The 21,367-nt window shown below is 42.6% G+C and overlaps 2 protein-coding genes across 3 annotated transcripts in view; one reads left to right on the top strand and one right to left on the bottom strand.

The window, feature by feature from the left end:
* Positions 1-5,593, bottom strand: part of NCF4 (neutrophil cytosolic factor 4) — a 54,322-nt gene extending 48,729 nt beyond the window's left edge. For both annotated transcript variants that reach the window (XM_033056949.2, XM_033056948.2), the window contains exon 1: positions 2,917-5,593. The gene's annotated coding sequence lies outside the window, so the exon portion shown is untranslated. The remainder of the gene's footprint in view (positions 1-2,916) is intronic.
* Positions 5,594-5,679: 86 nt separating this feature from the next.
* Positions 5,680-15,230, top strand: IFT27 (intraflagellar transport 27). The gene is made up of 8 exons (XM_033056958.2): positions 5,680-5,824; positions 9,401-9,480; positions 10,534-10,593; positions 11,237-11,296; positions 12,242-12,359; positions 12,675-12,784; positions 12,984-13,085; positions 13,708-15,230. Exons 1-7 carry the CDS (start codon positions 5,791-5,793, stop codon positions 13,080-13,082), a joined length of 561 nt encoding a protein of 186 aa, XP_032912849.1. The 5' UTR covers positions 5,680-5,790; the 3' UTR covers positions 13,083-13,085; positions 13,708-15,230.
* Positions 15,231-21,367: the final 6,137 nt, after the last annotated feature.

A 21,367-nucleotide genomic window follows, 5' to 3' on the forward strand; every position in this document is an offset into this window, starting at 1 on the left:
CAATGGGTTGTTGAAATTGAGCTATTGCCCAGCACCTGCTCTTAGTCAGACAGCTGAAATCAGAGGTTAGGGGAAAAAATAAAGATTTTTTGTCATTGTAATGCAAGTCTCCTTTTAGCTTTGCTGCAGTCAGTGTTCAATTATGTTCTGTAACAACCTCCATTACTAGAGCCAGTGTTTTTCTGTTCTCTCTGCATATATTAACTTCCTTGTTCACATGTGAGAGCCTTCTTAGCAAAGCAGAGTCTTAAGAGATATTTGCCCATAGACTTCATGAATCTTTATCTTTTTTGGGCTGTTGAGAATCCTAGATTTCAAATGCATCTTCATTTTGAATGCTCGAAAGGTAACTGGTACAATAGAAATTAAATTATCTCCCAATGAAGGTCTGATAGGTCAAAATTAACCTGAAATTCCATGTAGTCTATCGAATACAAAGCATTGAACAAGTAACAATGAAGAGCTCCCACGTAGTTTTTTATCCTATTTTTATAAGCTCTGAATCCTTCTCCCACAGAATTTTTATCAGTTCACTGCATAGCCCAAAAGTTCAAGGCTTCATCAGAAGAAGGAATCAAGACCCTACATCTGTAGGAAGAAAGCCACAAAGATTTTGACCAACAAGGCTCAGCCACACACGGGAAGAAAGAAGTGTGAGCAGCTACTGGGAAGGCAGGAGCCCTGCTTCTGAAGCAGGAAGTAAATGGACAGAGAGCTCTGAGACAGAGGTCAAAGGGTGAACAACATTGAAATTCAGGGTCTCAGGAAAAGGAAATCCAGAGCAGGAAGTACTAGGATGATTAGAGCGAGGATTTGAAAAGCCTGGAGTGGAAGATATTTTATTATAATATAAATCCATTGTATCAAATTAATTTTGAAAAGAAAGGACATCATAAAGGTGAATAATTTAGCCTGGTCTAAAAGGGAAGAGAATAGAAAACAGAGTGTTGTAAACTTTTGAAAATTTAATTAGGAGGCTCAAATATTTCTCTTCTCCTTCCTCCATTAAACCTCCAAGTTGTAGAGTAAGATGGCTGAATCGTAGTTTTCAGCAAAGGGGAAAAATTCTAGCTGCCATGCCTTCAGAAAAAGCCTTGAACATTCAAAGCCTAAAAAAATAGGATATAAACCCAAACATTAACTTCTATTTTTTAAATAAATCTCATTATTTGAATATAATCTGTCTTGCAGTTTTTAACATAAGATAAGCATTAGTGAAAGCCTAGCATCTGCCTTCTAAGCAGACAGCATCTAGAGATCCAAAAAAAGATCCCCAGCTGCTATCATAGTCATCATCAGCACATAATGACTGGCATGCTGGAATTGTGGGTAGCTCATTTAAAGCTGTCACATATTCATGTATTCTCTGTTTGACAGATTAACCCCTTCCCTGGGATGCAGAGCACATCAGAGCTCCCTCCCCAGCAGCAGGAGACCTGTGCAGGAGAGCATGAGCCATCGAGCTCGGAAGGCTCAGGCCACACACAAGGCCACAGTGAGCCCTCAGTCTGCCACAGACACTCCCCCAGAGGGAGATCCAGACCTCTTTCTGTGTGACACTCCGGCTCCCTGATCAACAACCTGCTCTCTACTGCATTGGGGAGTATTATTAAAAATTAAATAAAGATCTCAGGGTGTCTTCCCAGTGCTTTTTCAAGCTTCCATGTGCATGAGCAAGAAAATAAAGATTTGAGCTGGAATTTTTCCAGATGTATGCAGAATAATTACTCTCCGGAAATTATCTTCATCCTTGTGGATTTGAATGCATCCTTCAGAAATCTTTCTCTCCATTCATATTCATCAGAAGAGAGGACATAACAGTTACAATCAGCATACTCTATACAAGTTTACATCTTGTAGAGGTATCTACTCTACATTTAGTAATTTACCACTTCCCATTGATGCCACAACTGCCATCCATTTCTGTCTTCCACTCTCCCAACGGAATAGATCAGAAACAAATGGCAGATAAGCCAGATCAGTCAGAAGGGTTGCTGTAACTGCCAACAAATCCTTTGGCTGATTCAACCATTTTGCAATCATCTTACATTTCAGTGCACCAACTCTCAGCCAAAAAGCCTTCAGATCTGTGTCTCAGCCCCCACCACAAAAGAGCAAAATCTGAAGACCTGAACTATAGTGGTGTTATCAACAGAGCTAGAGAAAGCATCCAAATTCTCACTTCTGTACTAATAGCCCCACTCTGAAGAGAAATAAAAGCTGCTTTTGGGGGATGCCAAATGAAGTAGCCCTCAAAATAGATGGAGTATCTATTTATTCCACTGCTTGGGGGAAGTGTAAAGAATGGAAATCTACAATAACATTTACACATCCTTTCTTGCAGTTTTCACAGCTCTCCAGACATACCAGTAAACATTCATAGTCAATCCTATAAGAATCTATCCGGATTTTAAAAGCTGCATGAACTCTGAATATTCATTATATTCATTCACAAGATACTTCTGAGGCCGTTTTGTCACACTGTTTCCTTTTAGTAACATAAGATTTTAAAAAGAACTGATGAAATACTTGGTATTTAACAGATTTCTTACAGAAAGATGGACTAATTCCCTTTCCTCAACATTAATGCTCTCCTGAGAAGCACTGCTCACTCCAAAGAAAGATACAGTTCTTTCTCAGTAGCTTTTATCAGGCAGCAGGTTCAAGTTCCAGGTTGTAACCTGCTCTGTTCTGAACATATCCAGAATGTTTGCATTGATAGATGAACAACTGTGAAAACAAGTCCTAGTAATATTAGTGAATTCTGCCTCAGAAAAAATCAATTTTTAACAGGTATGCTCTGTGAAGAAAATAATGAAGTGACATATGCAGTGCCTGGCAGAATCTGGAGCACCAGTTATACCTCAGTCTAAAAGACTGCACGAGCTCAGTTTAATCCCCATTGTAAAGTCTTACCTGGTGTCTGAAATTCCTTGCCACTCCTGCTGGAGATGCAGTTCCACCACCACTGCCTTCTGCAGTCGGATGAAATGTGAGCCACACACACGTGCAGTTTGACCGCTGGTTTGTGACCACTGCCTAAGGGAATGTGACTTCCAATTTAAGGGCCTTGTGGCTGACAGGGAAACTTTTCCTGCTCACATGGGGAAGGGGCACTTCCCACGCAAAATTATTTTGCTTCATTTGAGGGAAAAATTAAATGTGTGAATGAAAAGAGTGCTTTATTCCTCCTTAGCTGCTAAATACAGGATTTAACCTAATAAACACTTCTCTAGGGTAAGGGTATCACCTTCTATTGTTGGATTATTTTTTTGTTTAAATCCACAGGGCTCCTCTTTCCGTCTTTCTCATGTATTCAAGATGAGAGAAGCTTCAGCAGGCACAGCTACCAGCATTCCAATTTATTCAGCAGCAACCCCTGTGGACTGCTAACAGCAGACTGAGATTCTGTTTGGATTACAAAGTGCAGGTAAGTCATTCCATCCTTAATCTATCACTGTCAATGCTGCTAGAGGAACAACTTATACCTGTGAGAAGCCAGGCAGAGAAAAAGATAGATTGGGTAAAAAAAATATAGTGGGGTAAAAGCAATAGAGAGGATACAAGTCCATTAAGAGTTCTGTGCACACATGCATGCAGAGGTAGGAAATGAGGGAATGGGATAAAGGAATGGGGTGCTAATATGAAAGCAGCAAGCAGGAAGGAGATATGCATATTCCAAGAAGAAATTTTCAGTAGCAATGAAAATCTCATTTCCAACATAATCTATGCAGCAATCCCAGAGTAAAATCCCGGGGGTGTTTGTGACCTCAGTAAATGCTGATGGATACCACCACACCGCAGCCACGATCAATAAACCTCAAGTACATCATAATGGGGCCTCAAAGCCTTCGCTTGGAGACCTGTCAGTAAACGGGGGCAATATTACAAATAGACAACAAAGGATAATGCAAAGATTGCAAAAATGGAGCAACACAGAGACAAGTGAATTTCTTGGAGGATGGAGTGGAAGGCAGAAAAGATGAAAGAGGAGGTAAGCTATTTAGACATAAGTGATGGAGAACATCAATAGCCCACATCTGTTTTATGTGATGGAGGATTTGGGGATGGAAAATGGGGAAAGCAATAATGAAACCTAGGATTAATTCTTTTTTTCCTTTTTAAAGGAACAGCAGTGACTCCGTCACTATATTTTACTGCAAGCCATTATCAACAATTGAAGTCTGCCCACTCAGGCTAGTGACCTCCCCTCCATGTTTTTATCACAGAAACAACATTATGTGCATAGAAGACTCTGTTGATTTAGCTTTAGGTTCTCATTAATTTTCTGTTATTTGCTTGCCTAGCTAGACATGTAACAGGTAATTTATCCCAGGAAAGGTAAAAGAATTGTCTTCTAAGCAGTCACATTAAAATAAAATGTTGACATTAAAATAAAACTTGGAAAACTTTTTTTTTTTGGATCCTTGGAATGTACGTACAATGGTCAAAATTATAAGCCAAATACAGATGTATTTATGATTATTCCATTCTTCCCAAGCTTTCCACAGTAAGCACATTCTCTGTTCCAGAATAAACAATCCAAAGTGCAACCCAGCAAAGTTGATAGGCTAAAAAAGGTATTTTTAAATTAAGATTGCTATTAATGGCATGCTTTCTGATGGCACAGATCTTTCAAAGTGGTTGCAAGGAGTGAAAAATCCAAGAAGGTTCCTGGTCCCCTTTTTAGGCTCCCACTCAAAGCACTCAGTTGGACTGCTTAAAGAAGACAGAAAATCAGTTAATAGAATAAAAATAGGGAATATAAATAGTTTAATAGTAGCCAAGGGAGAGCTTTGTAGAAATATTTAAAAAATAAGAACAAACAAATAAAGAAATTAACCTAGTGCAGTGTGAAAGGCTACAAAAATTAACAAAGAGGAGCGGAGGAAGGAGAACGCAGCTAAGAAATCAGCAAGCAAGAGAGCTTTCTCCGTGAGTATATTAACACGGCCAAACACACGGAAAAGAGTGCACTGGAGGAAAGCAGAGCGGATCAGCCGCCTGCCCGGCCACGGAAGGAGCGCAGCTCCACTCCCGCAGGGTGACAGCGGCCTCGCACACCGCCTGTTCCCGCCCTGCTGACCCGGCTTCGTGGCCGACTGTGAGGCTGCCGCAGCACGGCCCGGAGCCCGATGCGACCCCGGAGCCCGATGTGGCCCCGGAGCCCGGTGCAACCCCGCTCCCGCCCCGAGCCCTGAGGGAAGCGTGACCCAAAAGCCGAGGACGCGCAGGCCGCGCCAGGCCCAGCTCCCGCCGCGCGCATGCGCAGCAGGGCGCACGGAGCCAGGGCCCTTCCGCACGGAACATCGCGTTCCGCGGCCTCACGGGCAGGAAGTGGAGGCTTCTCCCCCCGCTTGCCTCTTCCCGCCCTGGGGCTGCCGCAGCTGCTTGCCCGTAACTTTTATCATTTTCTGCCGTGCCCTCAGAGGGTCATTTCAGCCCCGGGGTGCAGGCCCTCTGTGTTCTACCCAATAACAAGCTATCCTTCGATAACGTAATTAGTTGCCAGGCAGAATTTCTCTTCGCGCCTCCCGTACCTCCGCGGCGCCACCGGGAGGGGCGGGGACGTCTGCTTTGATTGACCGCACGGGTAGTGGGCGGGGAGAAACGGGGAAGCCAATAATAACTCAGGATGGCCTTGATGAGCAGGGCCAGCAGCCAATGGGGATGGGCGGGTGGTCGCTCGGTTGCCAAGGCCACGCGGTTGCCAAGGCCGCGGCTCGGCGCGGTGGCGATTCTCGCTGCCGCCGTCCGGGCCCGCCACCGCCGCCTGCTCCGGCCGGCGCGATGGTGAAGCTCGCTGCCAAGTGCCTGCTGGCAGGTGAGTCTGGCCCGCCCGCTCCCATCCGCCCCGCTGGCCACAGGGGATAGAGCGGGCGCTGTGGGGTGGGGCGAGGCCGGCAGCGCAGGCGGCCCGGCTTCCACAACCCCCCGTCGAGGGGCCGCCCCGCCGGTGAAGAGGTGGGGAAAGAGGCGACGGGAGAGAAGTGAGGACCTCGGCTGCCTGGGGACGGAACTGTGGAACTGTGTATGCTATCACCACTCGGTACCCGGCCCCACCTTCCACGTGGAGTCGAGCTGTTCCCGGGGAGGGTGTGAGATGTAGTTGGATCGGCTGAAATCCAGGGACAGGGTCTGAAAAAGAGGGACAAAAAGCCCAAACCCAAGTCAAAAAGGGTATTTCTGCAGTGTGGAAAGATGGGCGCATAGATTGGAGAAAGCGTGAAGGGAGCAGGGTAGGCAGCTGAGTCCTGCCTCATTTGTGAGCCTTGCTTTGGGCTGATGTGAAAATTTAATGTCAGAAATTTGGGTGATTCTGTGAGCATGATAGAAAGGTAAAGCCTAAACAAAGAGTAGAAGGATGAAGCATGGGCACTTTACAGTGGCATCTTTTTCCCCAAACAATTTGGAGACTAACCTGAGAAAAAAAAATGAGGTGAAGACACCAATTTATTTAGTCAGGATGGATTATTGAAACGTTGAAAGTAAGTACAGCTGGCTGTTACCACTTTGTGGAAAAAACTTTTTCTTTTTTCCCCTTCCTCTGCTTTGAAGCGCTGTGCAGCCTCAGCCAAAAGCACAAATCCTTTGTGTGCAGTTAACTCCCAGGTTTAACTCTTCGTTCCAAATTATTTCATCCAGAATAAAATGTTTACCTTTTTAACCTCAGAAGCAGCTGACCATCTACTCACACAAAGCCAGATGTGGTCTTTGGCAAAAGCAAAAGAATTAATCTCCCTTGTGGGTCTACTGCTGTGAACACATGGATATCTTGCCCATCTTCTGCACTTGAAACATAAGCATCATTTCCAATTTGGAAGTTTCCTGCTTCCAATATACTGACTTTGCTGAATTCTCTCCAGTTTTGTTGTTTGGTGTTACTACAGGCCAATTCCATGACCATTTTAATATCATATAACTTTTCTTTGAATGACCTGTTAATGTCCTTAATCCTAATTGTGTCTGGACCATCCTTTCCAATTCTCTTGGACAAAGAACAGGAATGTCCTATGCCATATGTCATTCTCTTATGTGCTACAATAATATCCATGTATTATTAAAAACAATAAATTAATGAGTCAGACCAGGCAAAATAGATTCTGTACTGCAGAAAAAAACACCCTAGTGAAAGGGAACTAAGGTATGAGTATCCACAACAACCTAAAGGGAACAAGAAAATGCAATTACATAGATAGGAGCAAACCCATTAGAAATGGAACTGGGAGCTCTTGTGGACCTAAATAAATGGTTATGAAGAGCCAGAATTGGGAGCTACACCAAGGTCACAGAGAACAGGAGAAAAGGGCTCATATTAGCAAAACAGACTATTAAATTGACCATAAAAGACGATTCTGTATTACCTCAAGGGTCATTTACAGACACAAAGTAAAAAAATCTGTTGTCCGAGTTAGTTATGGAGACACTACACAAAGGTTTTCATTGTAGAGAGACAGCTGGCAGTAACAGGCATTTTAGAAAGACCCTGCAGATTCTGGCAGAATAACAGAAATATGGGTAGAATATATACTGTGCAATGCACTGCTGGCACATGAGACTAACTGAAAAGGGCAAGGAAACTTACTTTGAGGAAGTGTACTGATGTGATGGAGTAAAAAGGATGGCAAAAAATAAAAAGAGGGAAGGAACACCTGGGGCTGTCAAGTGAAAGAAAGGGAACACATTAGTTAAGAATTTATGCTGGCTGATGCCTGCACAGTTTGGAGCAATGTGTGCCTCTCTATCTCATTTTACAAAGAGAGATCTAATTGTCTATTGAAATACAGAATAGCTTCCACTCAGAACAGAGTGTTGTCTTCCGCACAAGCTTGAACTGATCAGAGAACAAACAAGCTGACTTACCAGATTTTTCTGTCTAAATATTATGAGCCCAACTCGGCTCAAAGTAAGCAAGCATGCTAAAAATGTTTAAACAAGAACTACATTTGGTTAATGCATCTAGGGGTAATTGTCACTATCCAAAATACCCTTCTTCTTCTGTAACAGTATGTGAGCAGAGAGCTTTACCAATTTCCTTCAAAACACCATTAAGAAGCTGTAATGGAGTTAAAAAATACAGCCCTTTCTTGGTTCGTTCATTAACAACATAATGTAAAATACTTCCTTTTTTGTATTTATTAACAACATAATGTGAAAGACTATTCCAGGCTTGGCTGTTATGAGTGTGCCTTTAAGGGTAAAGCTTGAACCACTGAGGTATTTAATTACTGGCTCCTGTCTGTCCTTTTAACTATCCAGGCTAGCAAGACATTATGTGGAGAAATTATAAGCTCTTTGGAAGTATTAGGTCTTTGTTTAGAAAGGGTTATGATTTATGATTTTCTTCATGTAGTGATATAGGCATATGTGAGTTTTGCAGAGCCTGAGGAAATGGCTTGAAGTTGTGTCAGGGGAGGTTTAGGTTAGATATTAGAAAAAAGTGCTTCACTCAGAGGGTGGTTGGGCACTGGAACAGGTTCCCCAGGGAAGTGGTCACAGCATCAGCCTGACAGAGTTCAAGAAGCATTTGGGCAATACTCTTGTGCACATGGTGTGACTCTTGGGGATGATCCTGTGCAGGGCCAGGAGCTGGACCCGGTGATGCTTGTGGGTCCCTTCCAACTCAGCTTATTCTGTGATCCTGTGATTGCTTTGGATCTCACAGAGTTTTGTGAGAGCTGGCCAAAGCAGGCAGTTGCCATGTTTGCCTGAAGTGTTGTGCAAACCATATCAGAAAGCCTTTCTCTAGAAGAGCAAAAACTAAAGCACCTTGCTTTTCCTTCTGTACAGGGATGAATCAGCAGGCTCTTCTCTCCAGCCATGTGCTTTCTCTCTGACATTTGTTTCTGTTATGCCCAGGATGTACTAATGAGCCACCAGCAGTATTGAGTCAGCAAGAGTTGCTCTCTTAGCAGGGTCAGCAAGAAGAGTTCATTGAGAAATCTTACCAGATTAAGCAGCTTTGTCTCAGTATATAACAAGGATTTGAGTCTGAAGGAATGGGTAACCTAGGAGAGGAAATAGCCTCCTAGGAAACCCAGTCCTTTATCACATTGCAATTTTCTCTACATGATAACATATCTGGGAAATTTTGATTCCTAGGCTAGGGCCATAGAGTAGGCATGAATTTTAGAACTGCAGTTCCACCCTGATCTGGTAGCCCTTTGCTGTTTTGCATAGGTCTGAAATCAGATGTCAGCCACCAGTATGGATAGTGGCAATATTCATTTCCTTGTGTGAGTATTGCCTTTTAGATGGTTTTGTGCTTCATGTGACAGTTAAATAGCCTGTATTCAGAGTCAGAGCATCCAGGCTCTTAAACATGTGATAGTAACAGAACTGAGGAAAAATAAGATACTCTAGTATGAAACAACAATATTTTATAGTTTTGATTTTGCAGGAGATCCAGCTGTGGGTAAGAGTGCTTTAGCCCAGATGTTTCGCAGTGATGGGGCTCATTTTCAGAAGAACTACACACTGGTAAGCATACAACAGGCTCTGACTGCTGTCTAAATTTTTTTTCTAAGGTGAATGGGAAAACTGAGAGGCCTAGAACAAAATAAATACGATTTTAAGTTGAGTCATTCAAGGGGGGGATCTTAGAGGGTTTTCTTTTTTACACCCTAGATTCTGAAAACATTTAACATTCTGTAAGTCTGCATTATGTACGTGCTGCTGTTGAAACTTAAAGCAGAATAATTTAGTTAATCTTGTGATTTTCCTGCTGAACCAATGTTTTCATAAGGTTTTGTGGTGTTAGAGAGCTCCCCCCTTTAGGGACTACTCTATGAAAAAGCACTGGTGAAGGAGAAAGCTTTTAATTCCAACTATTAAATGTGCATGTGGACAGTGCGCTTATCACTGTGCAAACACCAAGATGTGCTGCATAGCCCCAAGATAATTATAATGTACAGAAACTGTTCCCAGATGAAGAGGATACAGTTTGCAGTCTTTCAGTGTAAGAATCAATGGTGACGACTAATCAGAAGCAGGATAAAAATAAAAGTAAATATAAGTAAAGTAAAAAAAGGAAAATATGAGTATAGAGAAAAAAGCCATAAAATATGTTTATTCATTGAAATAAAGATGGAAACCAGAATTTAAGGATAGAAATAGAACAAATGAGCTACAAAGTGGGATGAGATAAAAGGTGGAAGAAGCACAAATAATCTCGGTCCCATATGTTAGCTCATCACATGGTTAGTGCAAAACGTTCTAAGGCGTGCGTTAGAGCAGCAGTGCGAGAGTGAACGTGGACCTGCAGACTTCAGCTAATACTCTGAGCTGTATCTAAGCAAATCTCTTTGGTTCTCCTCATTTTTCCCCCAACTGAGCAAATCTAGGAGTCTTTGACGTATTGGTGAGATTAGGTCACCAGAGCTAGGAGGAGAATTGCTGAGTTTCCAGCAGTCTGTGTTTGATGGAATTACAATGATTCACAAGAATTGCCTCAGTCCTATGCACGGTTGGTATACAGTTGGACAGGCTCTTAAAAACTCTCCTGATCCTCATTTTCCTGATTCTTCTTGACAGACAGCAGGAATAGAACTGTTGGTGAAGGCTGTATCAGTTCCAGAGACAAGTGATAGTGTGGTGAGTTTTTCTGTGACATAAATTGGGTCAGAAAGAGACATCCAGAGCTCAAGCCCCACACGAGTCTCATTCTGGTGGAAGATCACTATGCATATTCATAGGGCAATTAAGTTGCATTAAGGAAATGAGGCTGATCATGTATAATTGCTGATACTCCAGGGTTGGTTTAGTGTTAAAAATGTAATTTTTATATACTTGTATCCTACACAACATTTTAAACCAAAGTTATTGCTAGTTTTGTTGAGATTCTGTTCTGTCCTTTAGGGTACTTGCATTTAGTTTGTGATTCTTATAACTACAGAAGCCGAAGCTTATCTGTTATTTTTCCTTAATGCCCTATACTCCCATTAATGGAATGTATGTAATTTCTAATGATAGTAGAGGTTACTGTCCCACTCCACATATTCTGTTTCCAGTAGGGATGGAAACTAGACTTGGGCCTTGGAAGTAACTCTTACTGCTTATACTTGAAAAATGACTATTTATTTTCTCATACTATCTGGAGTTTTCTCGGTGTGGGAAACTTGTCCCTTAGGGACATGACACTGCTATACTGAATAAAATGTTGGAGTTACAAGTTGCAGTATTTACTTCATTACTGCATTTTTCTTGGCAAGAGCCTTCTTTCTGTTTCCGCTTTCAGGAATTCTTCATTTTTGACTCTGCAGGAAAAGATCTATTTTCTGAAATGCTGGAGAAAGTGGTAAGTCTTATGTAACAGTCCTCTTCTTCCAAAGAAGTGCTTTTGCTTTGAAGATCTGAGCTCCCCAGTCTGGCAGATGTAGCAAACTTTGTCTTTAGTGTAAATGGGAGCAATTACCTCAGTTGCCAACGCATCCTGTTCTACCTCTCTAAAACTTGTATAAGTACTAGAAGAAATACTTTCCAGAGAAAGGAAAGCAGATAGGCAGTATTCTTACAAAAGAAATAGGGAATTTTAACTGAGAATTTTTGTGTACTGTTGTTTAAAGTTATTTTTATTTCTTAGAAAAACATCTGTTTTGCTGCAACTTCAACAGTGGAAGAGGTTTTTTTTGTTACAGTAATGTGTTTGATCTGACAGGATTCATTCTTGTCCTTGAGCATAATCCTGCCCTTGGGTTTTTTCCTTCACATATTTGTGACCTTCCCTGTATAGTTCTCTACTGTGTTACCTCATTTTGAGAAGCAGAATCAGTTAATTGATGTGAGCTTTCATAAGATGACTAAGTTAACCTAATGGTTCATTGTCTACAAGAGCAATTCCACTTTTGCTCTTGCACTAGATCTGGTTTGCAAGAGACTTCTCTAGAAGCTGGCTCAGCTTCTCAAATTGGAAGAAAACCTTTCTGCTTTTTTTTTAGGATTAATTTTGTGCTGATTCAGCATGAAAAATCAGCTTGCCCAGGGATCAGATGAGTGCCAGAGCTGATACAAGTAAAGGGGTAGGACTGCACAGACAGGACTAGAGAGGAAAGCAAGACCACCTCTCCCAATGTCAGTGATTTAGTTGGGTCAACTGAAATGTGAAACCTCAGCCAAGGCATAGGATTCCTGGGTGTTAGGCTTTTTATTTTCATCTTAGCAGCTGTGTTTGCCACGTTTACAGCCTGACTGTTGACCACATCAGTTTCATTAGAGCTGACAGTGTTCCTTTCTTGCTGTGCAGTGGGAGCAACCCAACGTCCTGTGCCTTGTGTATGATATCACTAATGAGCAATCCTTCAACAACTGTGACAAATGGTTGGAGAAGCTGAGGGCTCAAGCAGTTGGGGTGCACATCCCAGGTAAGAATGGGTTTGATTCTTGTCATTTACTCCCCTTCTGTATGACAGCAGTTGTTTCTATTGAGCTGTGGAATAGAGAATTTGTTTTAAGTCGAGGGCAGACATGGCTTCCTCCAACTCCATTACTTTTATCAAAAAACAAATAAGGCTTGAATATGTTTCCTTTTTGGAATCTTTTCTAGGTAGTTGCAGACTATTCTCCACACCTCCAACTTTTTCAGCTACTTCTACTAATGTTCCTGTATTTATGGCTTACAAGTCAGCATTGATGAGCTGGGATTTTTTTTCTTTTGTTTCATGTCTTTTTTTCTGTAGGTGTCTTAGTGGGGAATAAAACAGACCTAGCTGATTGTCGAGCTGTGGAGCAGGAGCAAGCACAGGAGTGGGCTGAGAAACATGGCCTGGAATACTGTGAGATGTCAGTGGTGAGTATCTGCTCCTTTCACCATCTGTGCAAGGGGATGTTTGTAAAGTTATCTTCTCTTTTAGGCAGAGAAAGATAACTGGGAACTCTCTTCCTCTTGTTTGTCATCTAACTCAGTTTTCATCCTTCTTTGGTGAAACAGAGCAGAAATAGTCAAATGCTCATTCCATCTGCAATTCACAACTCTTATTTCTTTACAGAAGGAAATGAAAAATTTTGAGGCCCCTTTCCATATCCTGGCAAAGTTATTCCACCAACTGTACAAAGAGAAAGTGGAAACTTTTCACTCACTAGCCTGACTGGTATGATTTATTTTTCCTGTAAGCTTCTTCTAGTACTGAAAATCCTGCTGTACTGAATACAGAGAGAAGAAAAAATATGAGCTATTTGCTACTTCATGGTCATCCTCTGGTAATTCAAAATAAACTAGAAATAAGCAAGTAGAAAGACACTCTTCTGAAACTGCTACCTCAGCATTCCTTTCATGTCCTCTAACTTGGTTCTCTGCTCATTGAAAGTCTGCTAGGTTGGAGGAGGCGGAGAGTAAAAGGGGAGGACAAAATGGAAATTGCCAGCTCTTTGCTTTGATATCTTTTTGTCTGAATAGACTTCCTGCTGCTACAAGCAAGGATTTAGAGGTTTGAAAAAGGAGAGAGGAAGCTGACAGGATGTTTTTTGACTTAAGCCAGCCTTGATACATACACTGCGGGATAGGACCGATTTGGCCCTACCCCTTGAAAAGCATTTTCAGGAGGAGGCTTATTGCCCTAAAATCAACACCTGGTGTCTGAGATGTGTGGAGGCAGAGCTGGATTTAGGTGTGTTTCCAGGAGTGCCCGGAGTTGGAGACCAATTTTAACAGTGTTGCCCTTATCAGTTGTCGTATTGATATGCTGGTGACTAATGCATGTTTCTAATTTCCAGAATCTGTTTCTTTCCTTCGGTGTGGCTCACTGTCCCTGCCTGGTGGGAGCTGTGTCGTGTCCAACCGCTGTCACTTGGTGACGCAGTGCCCTCTGCTGGTCCCGGGCCACAGGAGTTCTCCAGAGGCTGCCGCCTCCCTTGAAGTGAGCAAGAAGGGCTTCCTGCAGGCACATCCAAATTGCCTTAACTGCTAAAAGGAGTCAAATTGCAAGAATACCTTTTCTAGTCTAAAGATAAATCTAAAACTTATAAAAAATTACCTTTTCTTCTTCGTATCTTTATCATCCTATATATTGTTGTTTCGTTTATGTCAGCTGAATTTGGCAATGACATTCTGATTAGGTTCAGTTCTCAATCTCAAAATCAGAGTCCTCTTATTAAAGTCTCTCTGCTTGTCATTGAATTTCAGATAAAAGACCACGGTTCTGATGTTGCTAGTGGAAACAGGACTAAGGAAATGAAAGACAGCCTGGCTAAGTTACTCTGACTCAGCTGTGTCTGGCTAGAAGTTTCGTATTAGAAAAGGTAAAAGCCTAGAGAGAGTGGCTCTTTTGTGTGGAGTACTGACGTTGCATGTGTAAGAGTCTTTGCTAATGCAGTATACAAAGGCATCTGTGGTAAGGTACTGCCTTGTAACTGAGCCTAACACCATGAGTTTCAAAAATTTAACCATTTTCTTCCAGATTATGGTAGACTCCCTTGGGCAAGGGAAGCTGAGTTTTGTAGAGACTAAGCACTGAGTGACTTTTTAGGCAGTCTTTTCAGGAATCTGTGTTTCAAGACTTCTATGCATGTGGTTTATAATCATTTTTATGCTCAGTGCTAGGAAAAGTACATTAAATTGAATGTAAGAAATATGGCTGCAGATGTTGTAGCAGAGTTTATGAAGCACTTCAAGAATCTGGAGAAGCACTGGTCTCATTCTCTGGCAACGGAATGTTGATGCTAGGAACTCGCTAGGGAGCTTGAATACCAGTTAAAGAGGATGAGTAGGAGCTCAATCTACAAAAAGTGAAAACAAGAGGTTCTTTTTCTAGAAGTCAACTCAAAAATGACAGAATAAGCTGGGAAAGCTCCTGCTTTCTCCAAAGAGGGAAAAGGTCCTCCATGAATTTAGGGTAACTAGCTTGCACGTGCTGATGTCTCTGACTAGTAAGAATAAAAGCTATTTTGGATGCTGTGCTGGTCTAGCTGAAGAGCTGAAGAGGGTTTGTTTTTATTTAGTATCTAATTTCCTCCTGATTCTATTGATGATGTGATCACAACAAGACACATATTTTTTCATATTGAAAATAACATACCAGATGTGTACGTCACCTGTGACATAGTGTATCTAGGGGGGATGAATGCCTTTGAAATAGGTAATAAAATGAATTCTGTGCAATCTTTAACCAGGGAGTCTATCTCTCTGCACCTGAAAGACCTACCATAACTTCAAATAAACACACTAAATGCACCAGTAAGATGAAGATTGGTGAATGCTGTTTTATAAAATAAATGCAAAAGCTGGAGGAGCTCATTAAGGGAATGCTTGCAGTGGTGATTTGTGATTTATAGGGAAGCTGCTTTTGAGAAGTTAGTGAAGAAAAATGCAGCCTGTGCAGGGAAAGATGTATTGCCTGAGAGAGGAAATGTATGATCTAATAAGCTAACAGTAGGGATTCACCCACTGCCCCTTTCCCTCTTCCACAGGCCACAACTACAAGTAGAAAAGAAGTTGTGTGTAAAGCATGTTGTCCTACCTGCTTTCTACAGGACTATTTCAAGGACTAATGTGAACACAATTTAGTGTCCTTCAAAATAGCATGTTTGACAAAAACAATCTCAACCCTTTCAAATGCATTTTAACAGCATGATATATTGTCCTTCCTGGCTAATGTGCTATATAATACCAGCCTGATGCAAACGGTGGAATGGTGGTTATTGCTGTTTTCCTGGCTTAGTTGTGACCTTGGTTGTAGAGGCTAGGAGTGAAGAGAGAGTAGAAAACATGGGAGCCAAACATGGGAAGATTGTGGGAAATAGTTTTGTTTCTGTGTAAGGAGTTCAAGGTGGTGAGTGAGCTGGATCAGCTGGATGAGTAAGAGTCTGGAGCTATTATTAAGTTTCTCCTACCTGTTTACTAACTGTGGCAGTCACATCTAGAGAGTGAGGATGTGTGTTTGCTGCTTATAGGCTTAGCATCAGTCTGAATTGCAGATGCTGTGGAGAGCAGTGGGAGGAAGACAGAAAGCCTGTCTGCTGACCAGGAAGCTTGTTGTCTTCCTACAGCTCTCCTGCTTTGTCCAGCTGTGCAGTCCTGCCGGTGCTCAGCATGAGTGTTAGAACACAGAAAGGACCCAGCACAACCAGAACTGAAATTTCAAAAGAAGGGGAAGGAAACAAACAGGCCTTTACCTGATTTTAATGGATATGTAGTCCTTTTTCCTGCTTGCTTTTTTGATTAGACAAAATCATTTCTTTCCTCCGTGGAATCCCTCCTTACCTTTCCTTTGGTCCTCATGGGTCTGCACAGAATCTCTGTTACACTTGTGCCCTGCTTTACTTAGCTTGATACATCACCAGCTTATTTATTTTTATCCTTCTAATTTCTGCATTATCTATTCCCAAGGCTGCAAGACATTTCTTCTTAGATTAATAGACGAAAGGAAACAAAAATGGAATTTTTTGTCAAATTATCTTGTAAAAAAAGCCTTAAGAAGCTGTCTGACATTCTGAAATTTTACTGAAAATTTGTTTGTGTAAAGTTGTCATATTAAAGATGCTTTAATGGGTTTTGTTTTGTCTTGGCAGACATAGTCTACTGTGTAGTGAAATTCAGGTTGTAAAATTCCAGAAAGTTCAGGTTTTATTGTGGGAATTAATAGGAGTTTCAAAGCTGATCACACTGATAAGATCTGTTGAGTCTTAACAATGGAGTGGTCACTGCTGTTCATAATGAAGCATTAAATATACTGAAATGGGGCTGTCAAAACAGTTTCTTTTGGAGATTTGTTCATTTAAAGACTTTAAACTTAAGAAAGGACATCTTTTAAAAGATTCATCTGATAAGTGACACCATTTGGACCAGGGTTATTTCTGATATAACTTCAGTGACTTAAAGAGCTGGATTTAGTCTTTTATGCCAATTGACTCCCCTGGGTAAGCTTCATTTCTTTACCCACTATACATCTTGGACTGATCTGACCTGATAGCAAAAGACACATGATGTTGTTGAAAATGAAATACTGCCTTGGGGCAGAAGGATAAACTGTGTGGCCTCCTGAGGTCCTCCCAGCAATACTTTCTATAATTCTATTAGATTAAGTGAGGAAAGAAGTAGCATGGAAAGCACAAAACAGGCTAAGTCATAAACTAGCAATTAAACTGGGAGCTGGGCTGGGCTGCAGCAGAAAACGTACAATCTATCCCAATTAAGAGCTATATCTCAAGAGAAACTGGGAGCCTGATGCAGGTGCTGACAGCAGGGAAAACACTGCATTTCTGTTCTGGAGGCAGCAACTGCTTTCTGTGCTTATGCAGATCTGTGGGGGTCCTTACGCAACCCAAGGCTGTGCTCTGTTTTTAATAATTGCTGTATCTATGATGTTCAGATGGCACTTGCTTGCAGTTACGGTCTCATCTGCCTGCACAAAGTCAGCAGCATGATGGCTGATTATATGCTAGTGGCAGGAAGATACCCCTATTATTGACACTTCTGTGATGGGACCCCTCTCTCCCCATGCATTCTCAGTTCTTTCCCTATCTCATATCTGCTCCTTGCTGGACAACATCCACCTCTACTTGCTCTTAATAAGTAATTTTTCCATCTTGCAGATGGTACTATGTGGAACCTAGGGCTGAGGGACTTCTCAGACCTTCTGCAGCAAAGGTGGAGTCAGAGCAGGAGCACTTCAAGGGCCATGTTGGCCCCCACATCTCTTTTGGCCTAAGGGCACATCATCTCTCTACTTCTCGTGTCCTATTTCCTCCTCCTGCTGTCATTTTGCCTGGAGAACAATGTCTTCTGTGCCAGTTGCCCTTGGCTCTGTTGACCCGGAACAACAATGCTTGGGGGAGGGAGGAAGAAGAGAGCTACTCAGTCTTGAGTCTTTTCAGGGCTCTTTAGCTGTTGTGACTCCCTGTCAAAGTCACCTGAGAGATAGGTATGTTGCTCAGTCTAGAGTGCAATTTCCTGGCAGGAGACCACCAGCTCAGTCCTGGCAGCCTCATCTCAGCTCTTTGGAGCTTGCTGCAGTGTAACTTTGTCAGGCACTGGCTGTTCTCCTTCTAACCTGGGGTTTTGGTGGGAATTTTTGGTAGGGTTTTTTAACTCCTTGGAGGTCTTTTGTTTTTCTGTCACGGCTTCACATATTTCCTCCCCTAGAGCTGTTTGTCAAGAGAAGCTTAGAATTGCTCCCTTTCCTGGTCTCTGAGATTTAACCTGGGAATGTTTAAAAGGGAAATGTGACAGACCCTACCTGTCAATCTGGGGTCAGGGATGGGGTCAGTTTGATGAGTTTCCCTCCAGCCAGATATACCTCAATTGGAGATAAATGGAGCCTATAATCTTTCTGCACAAGTAGAAGAAAAATAGCCAATATGAGGGCTGCAAGTTAGGAACTGTGAGGGAAAGGGTATAAAAGGCAGAAGTGATTGACTTCTGTGTCCCAGACAGGGAAAATGTGCAGGAGCAGTAGGGGAACAGGAAATAGGAAGTAGGAAATGTGTAGGTGTGTATTTCTTCATGAAGAGCCCAAAGGATTTGCTGAAGCAGATTGGGATGGTGGGATTTAAGGCTGGGAAAACCTAAGGATTTTCCTGTCTTTTAGAATGTTGTACGGAAATGAAGTGGGAGGAAAAGTAATTTTTGCATGAACCACTGAGGGAAAATGAGGCTACAGGGTAGAGCTGGATGACCTTGCAGGTGGAAGGGCAAGTGGTAAGAATAAATAACTGAAAGGAGATTTTCAGGGCCAAGCTCTCAGGGCCAAGGGCAGACAGGGGAATTCAGAGCCATGATGAGGAAGGTCACTGGTAGCCATCAGTTTAGGTTGAAGATGTAGGGCCTGCATTAGAACAAGGCAGGAAGAGTTAAAGTCTGTGTGACAGGGTTGACACTGGAATTTGAAAGGGCAGTAGCAAGAATCCAGAATGATAAACCTAGGAATAGTGTGGGGAGATAAGAACAGTAAGCTGTGATGCTGTGAGCAGCAGTGGCTGGAGACAGCATATCCAGGTGAGACCAGAAAAAATAGAATAGGTATGCTGAGGGCACTATCAGACTATCAGAGTGGAAGAGTGTGAAGAGATGTTGGAAATTCATTTTGAGTACAGCTCTTCTGAGGGAATTTCTGGAGATAATTAGATATCTACAATTGATGCCCACATATCTTCATAAACACATTTAAAACACAAATTAATTCCAGTGCTATCTCCACTATCTCTATTTTCCTTTGCCAGAAATTATCATGACTTTACTGCTTAAACATTTTTTAATTTTTCTGGGGGGATGTTGGGGAGGGGGAGAGTGGGCGACAACACATACATTTATGCCTAATTGTGATGGTGCATCATGAATACATTCAGGGAGTGGAAAGAGAACCTGCACCTCCACCTGGCCAGGCAGAAATGCCCACTACAACTTGAGCATTGATATCTCACAACTTCACAATCAGTTCATACAGCAGAAAGGATGGAAGGAATATTTTTTGCATTCATTTCCCTTCTCTGCTTTTACTAATCAATTTTGAGTCCTGTTAAGCATTGTTCTCTCTTAGTCTAACAGTTATGTGTGGCCATTGTGTGCCATATCTAGGACTTTGTTTCTGTGATGTTGAGTGGCTTCAGTTTGAGGACTGCAAAACTGGAGGTGTTGAGATTCAGGTTATAGTTGAAACATCAGGCATGAAATCAGCTTGTAGGCACAGCAAAACAGTATATTTAGGAAAGATGTCTTGCAGGGTTAAGGTAATACTTTTCAGTGCTGTTGTCAGCAAAGAGTGGCTGCAATGAATGTGAAAATGTTAGTTGAGAAAGGAATTGTGGTGGGTTTGAAAAGAGTAGCAAGTATGGGTTTCTTCTAACAGGTAAATGCGGAGGAAAGGATGCTGCAAGTGTCTGGATAGAGGTATCTGGGGAGGTAAAGGAAGAGGTAAAGGAGTATTCTTGGACAATGTCATGGAACTGGATAAGAGCAGAAGGATGGTTCTGGTATGAGCAAAAGCAGAGTAATGCAAGCCCTGCACTCTGATTTCTGTCCCTTTTGAGCAGAGTGTGTCACTGCTCTTGATGGACCTCACAGCTAAGATTGTCAATAGGTTCCTTTCCCTCTTCACTGAGATAGAGTGATCCCTGAATGCCATCTTGGTTCACAGCTATTTTGATACATGATTCCTCTTCCCTGTCCATGCCTCTTGCCTTTTTCCTCCTGTCTCTGCATGTGGAAATCTTATATGTCCCCACAATTCTGCTATATCTCCCATGATACCAGCCCTCCCGTGACCTTAAGACTGCTTATTTCCTCCCATGTACTTTGCTTTCCAGGATTAGAAGCTGTGGTCAGAAAAATAGCCACTGGTCATTCTATCCACTACCACCTTCTCCTACCCCTCTCTTTTCCGTCTGGTGCTGGGGAAGAGCTTGTGTCCTGTTCAGCTGGCTAGTTCTGGCACAAAGCTGGACTGGTACAGGAGCGAGAGGGCTGTGCCCGTGTCGGATGTGTGTCTCTGTGCGGGTGAGGAGCATCCGAGGCAGGCACCCCTTCCTCCTTTTATCAGACTGCGCTCATTTATTATACCATCTGTTTTCCCAGTGCTGGAGATGATGCTGGGGATATGTGACTTGGGGCACTCAGGCAGAAACTGGCCTGCACAAGGCCGGCCATGTGTTTGCCTCCTAGCAATGCAGCGGTCAGCAGCAAATTCTTTGCTGCTGCCTCCTCTCAGTATGGGAGGGAGCAAGTGTGGGCCTGGGTGTGTAGGAGACACAAAGAAATGAAATGTGGCAGGGGGAGAAGGGGAGAGAGACACTGGGGTACATGTGTATCAGCTGGAGAGAACTGTGGGCAGGAGGGACAGACAGACAGATGGGCAGAGTTGGGGAGAAGGAAGAAGAATGGATTGAAGAGAGGGAAAAACATAAAGAACTGTGCAGGGAGAGACAAAGAAGCAGACGGGCTGGGGGGCAGCAAGAGAAAGGCAGTGAAGGAAGGAAAAACAGCAGATTTGGCAGGGTTGTGGTGTGGAAATCAGTGGATTGTCTGTGGGAGAGAGAAGTGTGCCAGCCAGGTACTACACTCATAGGTAAGTGGATAACTACAGAGGTGGAGATAAATTCTGTGTATGTGTGTTTATATAGGCCTGTATAAGGGTGAGCTGAATGAATGGGAGTGAGGAGGGGAGCCATAAGGAAAGAGGAGAGAGCAGAGCAACAAAAGAACAAGGCTAGATAGAGGTGAACCCTTGGAGTGCAAATGAAAGCTGACATCAGGCAGTGGGGAGGAAGGGATTTGGATGAAAAGAAGGGAGACTAGCTGCACTTGTATGTTTGGGGCTGAGATTTTCTTATTGGAACCTGAGAGAGGATGCAGGGCAGCCATCAGAGCACAAATCCCCAGTACTAAACAGAAGCATTTTTATGCATTCAGGGCTCACTGCCAGTGCACAGAGAGACCCAGTGG

The sequence above is a fragment of the Catharus ustulatus genome, chromosome 4 (assembly GCF_009819885.2).
Source record: "Catharus ustulatus isolate bCatUst1 chromosome 4, bCatUst1.pri.v2, whole genome shotgun sequence".
NCBI classification, from domain to species: domain Eukaryota; kingdom Metazoa; phylum Chordata; class Aves; order Passeriformes; family Turdidae; genus Catharus; species Catharus ustulatus.